This window comes from Haliotis cracherodii, unplaced genomic scaffold (assembly GCF_022045235.1).
Source record: "Haliotis cracherodii isolate W230 unplaced genomic scaffold, xgHalCrac1.p SCAF_33, whole genome shotgun sequence".
Taxonomy (NCBI): Eukaryota; Metazoa; Mollusca; class Gastropoda; order Lepetellida; family Haliotidae; genus Haliotis; species Haliotis cracherodii.
In genome coordinates, this window is record NW_027266290.1 from 1,795,001 (window position 1) to 1,800,837 (window position 5,837).

General features: G+C 39.8%; 1 protein-coding gene across 1 annotated transcript in view; it reads left to right on the forward strand.

The window, feature by feature from the left end:
- The window catches only part of LOC139477419 (required for meiotic nuclear division protein 1 homolog), a 15,164-nt gene extending 11,031 nt beyond the window's left edge, over positions 1 to 4,133 (forward strand). Inside the window, exons 9-11 of the mRNA XM_071259987.1 lie at positions 1 to 119; positions 1,985 to 2,101; positions 3,329 to 4,133. The exon at positions 1 to 119 is cut by the window's left edge and continues 2 nt beyond it. Coding sequence (XP_071116088.1) covers positions 1 to 119; positions 1,985 to 2,101; positions 3,329 to 3,427 — 335 coding nt within the window. The 3' untranslated portion in view covers positions 3,428 to 4,133. The remainder of the gene's footprint in view (positions 120 to 1,984; positions 2,102 to 3,328) is intronic.
- Positions 4,134 to 5,837: the final 1,704 nt, after the last annotated feature.

Sequence of the window (5,837 nt, forward strand, 5' to 3'; positions counted from 1 at the left end):
ATGTGATAAATCTAAGTTCTGACCTGCTGGACACACCCGACTTCTACTGGGACCGAGGCATGCTGGAACCGCTGTACCAGAAGGCCTGCAACCACCTCAACATCAGCAGGAGGACCCGGGTAGGCAGCAACCCCACTCCCAGCCCCGCTCCCAGGCCCACTGAGTATGGTTTTACGCCGCTTTTAGCAATATTCCAGCAATATGATGGTGGGGGACACCAGAAATGGGCTTCACACATTGTACCCATGTCTGGAATCTAACACGGGTCTTCGGCATGACGAGCAAAGGCTTTATTTTACCACTAGGCTACCCGACCGCCCTAGTCAATAAGGACTACAATCATTGGATTTCTACTTGTCCTCAGCTTAATTTTGTAGTCTTAGTTTGGTTGATTATGATTCTTGGGTTGTCAGCATCATACTCTGTCTCATGTAAGTAGTAAACATCTACAACCTGCATCATTGTGGACTTTCCTCTTCATTAATCTGACACGCAAGATTGAAATATTCACTCATACCAGAAACACCACAGCGGGCATACGATTCTCAAAGCACATGAAAATATCACCCTGGCCAGTGGATCAATATGTATTCAAATTGCATGTTCACATCTTGCTGTACACTCCCCAAAATGCTGGTTTGGCTGTATAACATCTTGTATTCACTGGAATATATGAGTATCAACCTATTGAAAATATTTAGTTCAAGTGAGTGAGCCAGTTGGGTTTAGTGTAATGTATGTCATCAATCGGTCTTCAGCAACCCATGCTTGCCATAAATGGCGACTATGCTTGTCGTAGGAAGGCGACTAACAGGATCATTTGGTCAGGCTCGCTGACTTGGTTGAAGTATGGCATCAATCCCATTTGCGAGGATCGATGCTCATGATATCAATTATTGGATTGTCTGCTCCAGACTCGATTATTTACAGACCGCCGTCATATAGCTGGAATATTGCTGAGTACGGTGTAAAAACAACAAACAAACAAACCAAACAAATCTTACCTCATATGGGGGCACATGTCGCCCAGTCGTCTAAGGCCCTGCAATTTGATGTTCAGAGTTGCGTCCCTTTGGACATGCCAGGTACCTATAATTGTGGATTTGAATCCAGGTGCGCCCCGATTAAGTTTCAAGGTTTGTCCGCACAATACCCATGCTTGTGAGTTTTTTGTAAGTAGTAAACACCTGAGACCTGCATCACTTCGGGCTTTCCTCCCACATCAAACTGACACAATGTGATATAACTGGAATACTGTTCAAAGCAGTGTTAAACCCAACTCACTCACTCTTATATCATATTTCCCTTAGTTGAAGCTTTACAATCACAGTCTGTGACTTTAGCCACTAGTTCAAAGCCCAAGTTTGAAGCCCAAGTCTGGTAACAACGCATTTAGTCTAGTGAGATCAGCTAGTAATTGTCCATATTATGTTTTAAACTCTACTGTAAAGTTTGACAAGTTCTGGCTACTTGATAAAGTAGTTATTGTTACAGGCTGCTGTCCAGTAAGTCTGCCTTGTTGTATATGTTTAAGGGGTGATGGGGCAGTCTAGTGGTAACAGCATTTGGCCAGATTTGATTCCTCATATAATTCAATGTGTTTAGCCCACGTCTGGTATCTCCTGACCTGATATATGCAGGAATATTGCTACAAGTGGCGTAAAACTGTACTCCCCCTCTGTATGTTTTAAAGGGGGCATGGGTGGCCCAGTCGTCTAAGGCGCCGCGATTTGCTGTGCAGAGTTGCGTCCCTTGGGCACGCCAGAAACCTATGATTGTGGGTTCGAATCCCGGTTCGCCCCGATTGTTTCTAGTTTGTCAGCACCGTACCCGTGCTCGTGGGTTTCACCGAAGTGGTAAACATCTGAGACCTGCATCATTTCGGGCTTTCCTCCCACATTAAGCTGACACCGTGATATAAATGGAATGCTGTTAAAAGCTGCGTTAAACCCAACTCACTCACTGATTCACTGTATGTTTTAAGGTGATGAACGAGAGACTGAGCCATCTGTGTGAGCTGATGGAGCTGCTGAGTACTCACCTGAATGACACGCACCACACACGGTTGGAGTGGATGATCATCATCCTCATCCTGGTGGAGGTAAGGCCGTCCCAGTCATTACAACTCTATAGGATCGACCCCATCTGAATATGTCACTAGCAACCTATGCTTGTTGTGAGAGGCGACTTAATAGATCAGGTGGTCAGTCTCAGTGACTTGGTTGATTGAGTGTCTTCGTACCCTGACAGCATGGATCGTTGCACATAATATCAATCACTGGATTGTCTAGTCCAGTCTGTATTATATTTAGGCCACCATCATATAGCTCGAATTTTGCTGAATTATTTGATTTTACACCTCCAAAATATGAACAAGGTTAGACACTAGTGTGTTAGTCTGAGACAAGTGAGAATCAAGAGGGACTAATAGGTTGCTCCCCAAATCTTAACCAACTAGAAATTGAGCATTGGACCAGTTGGCTATGATCAATGTTTGTTTTTTTATTTTTTCAAATAACAAATGGTGTTAATCAGTGACGAATGCACAAGCTCATCAGGAAAAGTGTCTGAGATTTTTCTTTTTTCTAAATTTGGTTGTAAAAGTCCACTTTTTCATGTATGTAAATTATTAGATATTTTTCAACACAATCTATCTGACACTATTATCGTACAATTTTAAAGGACCTATGTCATATTTTATGAATTTTATGTTCTGTCTACAAAAGTCACAACTTTTCAATTTGTCCCTTTCATTATTCACTGTGGATTCTAGGGTAGAAAAATATTCCCAAGGCCAGTTTTCACCCTTGCTGAACTGGGCTGGAATTTCTGGGCTCAATCGTAGCGCCACCAGTGGCTATTATGACATATAGAACCTTGGTCAATGACAGTGATGTGTGCCAATTTTGAACAATCGATTAACATCTGTTTTTTTTTTATATTACATATAAAATATGCATAAAAAATCACTTGCATTTTTTGTTTTTGGCAGAGTATATGTAGAGTTACCTTCATAGATCTGTAGTAATGCGTCTCTGTTGTAGGTTGTGTTTGAGATCATGCACTACGTAGAGCACTACCTTTTCAGATCTGTAGTAATGCGTCTCTGTTGTAGGTTGTGTTTGAGATCGTGCACTACGTAGCGCACTACTTTTACAGATCTGTAGTAATGCGTCTCTGTTGTAGGTTGTGTTTGAGATCGTGCACTACGTAGATCACTACCTTTTCAGATCTGTAGTAATGCGTTTCTGTTGTAGGTTGTGTTTGAGATCGTGCACTACGTAGCGCACTACTTTTACAGATCTGTAGTAATGCGTCTCTGTTGTAGGTTGTGTTTGAGATCGTGCACTACATAGAGCGTTACTTGTCTGCTGACCAGCAATACCAACAGGACACGGTTGTACAAGAAGGCCAACAATCTTCATGAGCCGTGTTATTATCTTGATTATATTTCTTTGTACACCTATACCATAGAAAATAATAAACATATACATTGATATATTACATGCAATGATGATATATCTATGTGATGTATTTTGTTTTTATAACCCACTCTTGAAGAAGGGCATGATTTTGTGAAAGAGCTGTTATGAATCTTAAACCACATTTTACTCTTTTGGTAAAGGACTGGTCATTTATTTTGGGAGGAGATTTTGCTGACCCCCTATTTTATGTAATACGTTCATGTTCTTCTCCCAATACAGTAACATTTATCTTTGACCCACACATCCCTATGGTAAATAAATTACCAGTCACTAAATATTGTTCAAATACATGACTTTGTTATTTGAAAAAATAGAAACGTGTCATTTTTTCAAGTCCCCACCATATAGTTATATAGTTGGGACATATTTTGGCGATCCTCCTCTTTTGCTGTGATGTCCCAAATCAAACAGACTTTTTACACACTCTGCTACTGATGCCTCTAGACTTGTAAATGGACATACCACTGTTTGTGCCTTGAGATAGAAGTGATTGCTGCTGTATATTGGTGCAATATTGGTGCAATATTTTTGCAATATGTTTCTTTATGAAGTGGCAAATTTCTATAGATATACTAATTAATGCAAATTCAAACAGTAAGATTGAAATACAGAAGAGGAAAGTCTGGATTTACATTCTAACTTGTGTAATTTATTCAACCCTTTAATTTTGAAAAGAAATTAAAATTGCTTCTTACATCCGTCAATGTATTTATTTTAATCACAAACCAGGAACAACTTTACGTAAATTCAGACCAATTTATATGACGTATATATCTGACATTCTGTTTATTGGGCACTATCAGGAGAAGCTAATGGTAAAAACACACACAGCTTTAATCACAGGCTCTTCACAATAATGTTAAGAAACTGATATTAAATGACTACCTGTGGAATTATGTACAGGTAATCACGTGGACTGGACACATCCTGAAGCTCGTTGCATCTTGTGAATCGCACCTGAATAAGAAGCAGCTTATTCTCACTCTTCCAGATACTTCACACATAAAGTACAACAAACACCAGCTATACACAGCTCAAGGTTTGAAAGTGGCACTGCAAGATTAGCTGTGATCATGATTAATCAAGGGCTGAAAACCTTGAATAATGGTAGTATGTGAATGTTGTTTAACGCAGTAGTCCCCAATATTCAATAGAATGCTGTGGTATATGAGTAATATAGTATAATCGTCAACATTCTAATGTATCTGGTAAGAATTATAAGACAGAAAGATACATCAAAACGAATATTTTCAGAAGTCAATGATAGGTATAGCTGCAACACTTACAAGAAGCAACGTCAACATGGAACTTAGTGACGCATTCATTTCAGTATTGATTAATCCAAGATACTGTATCTCCTCCAGGTTGGCCCATCCTCATAACACCAACATGGCACACTGACTGAGGGACTGATGGTTCTGAGTTTGTTAGTTTGTTTGTTGTTTAACTCTATTGTCTAGTATGTAACCATGTTACAAAACAACTCCCAGTCATGTTCTGTGTATCTGAAAATTTATGTCAAATCATGTCCTCTTAAAAAACATCTTTCCATCGGTAAGTTTAAACACAAGTCCCAAAACACACATTTCATGGTTTGTTTGTTTGTTGTTTAACGCCACATTCAGCAATATACCAGCTGTATGACGGTGGTCTTTAAAAAATCGAATCTGGACCAGACACTCCAGTGTTTGACATCATGAGCATCGATCCCCGCAATTGGGATCGATGACATGCATCAACCAAGTCGGCGAGCCTGACCACCCGATCCCGTGAGTCGCGTCTTACGACAAGCATAGTCACCTTTTACGGCAAGCATGGGTTGCTGTAGATCTATTCTACCCCGGATCGTCTCAGTTCTGAGACCATTTAAAACGCACAATATGAGACGGGAAGAATGGACGATCACTCGTCACTATGTTGTGTTTGTAATGCTGGCTATGTGGAGGATGAGTATCATTTTTTGTTAGTTTGCTGCGGATATAACAAGCTACGCATGGATCGCTTACCACAAACTTTTTTATGAATATCCGACTGATACAACTGATTGTAAATTAATTGAACGTCTAGCTATCTATATCTATCAAGCGATGTCACTTCGTAGTACATTATTGTCACAACAATAACAGATGTGTACATCACGTCCATTGTAATACAAATGTAACTATGGGCCGATGGCCTACACTTACGAAATAAACCGAATTGAATTGAATTGACGATCACTCCAAATGATGGAGAGAATGGCATTGACTTTCTAATAATAGCTCCTGCAACAATAATACTTAACAATTGACATATAGTGTTAATGTAAGTATATAGGCATGACTACCTCAGTTAACAATTAACAAGTCATCG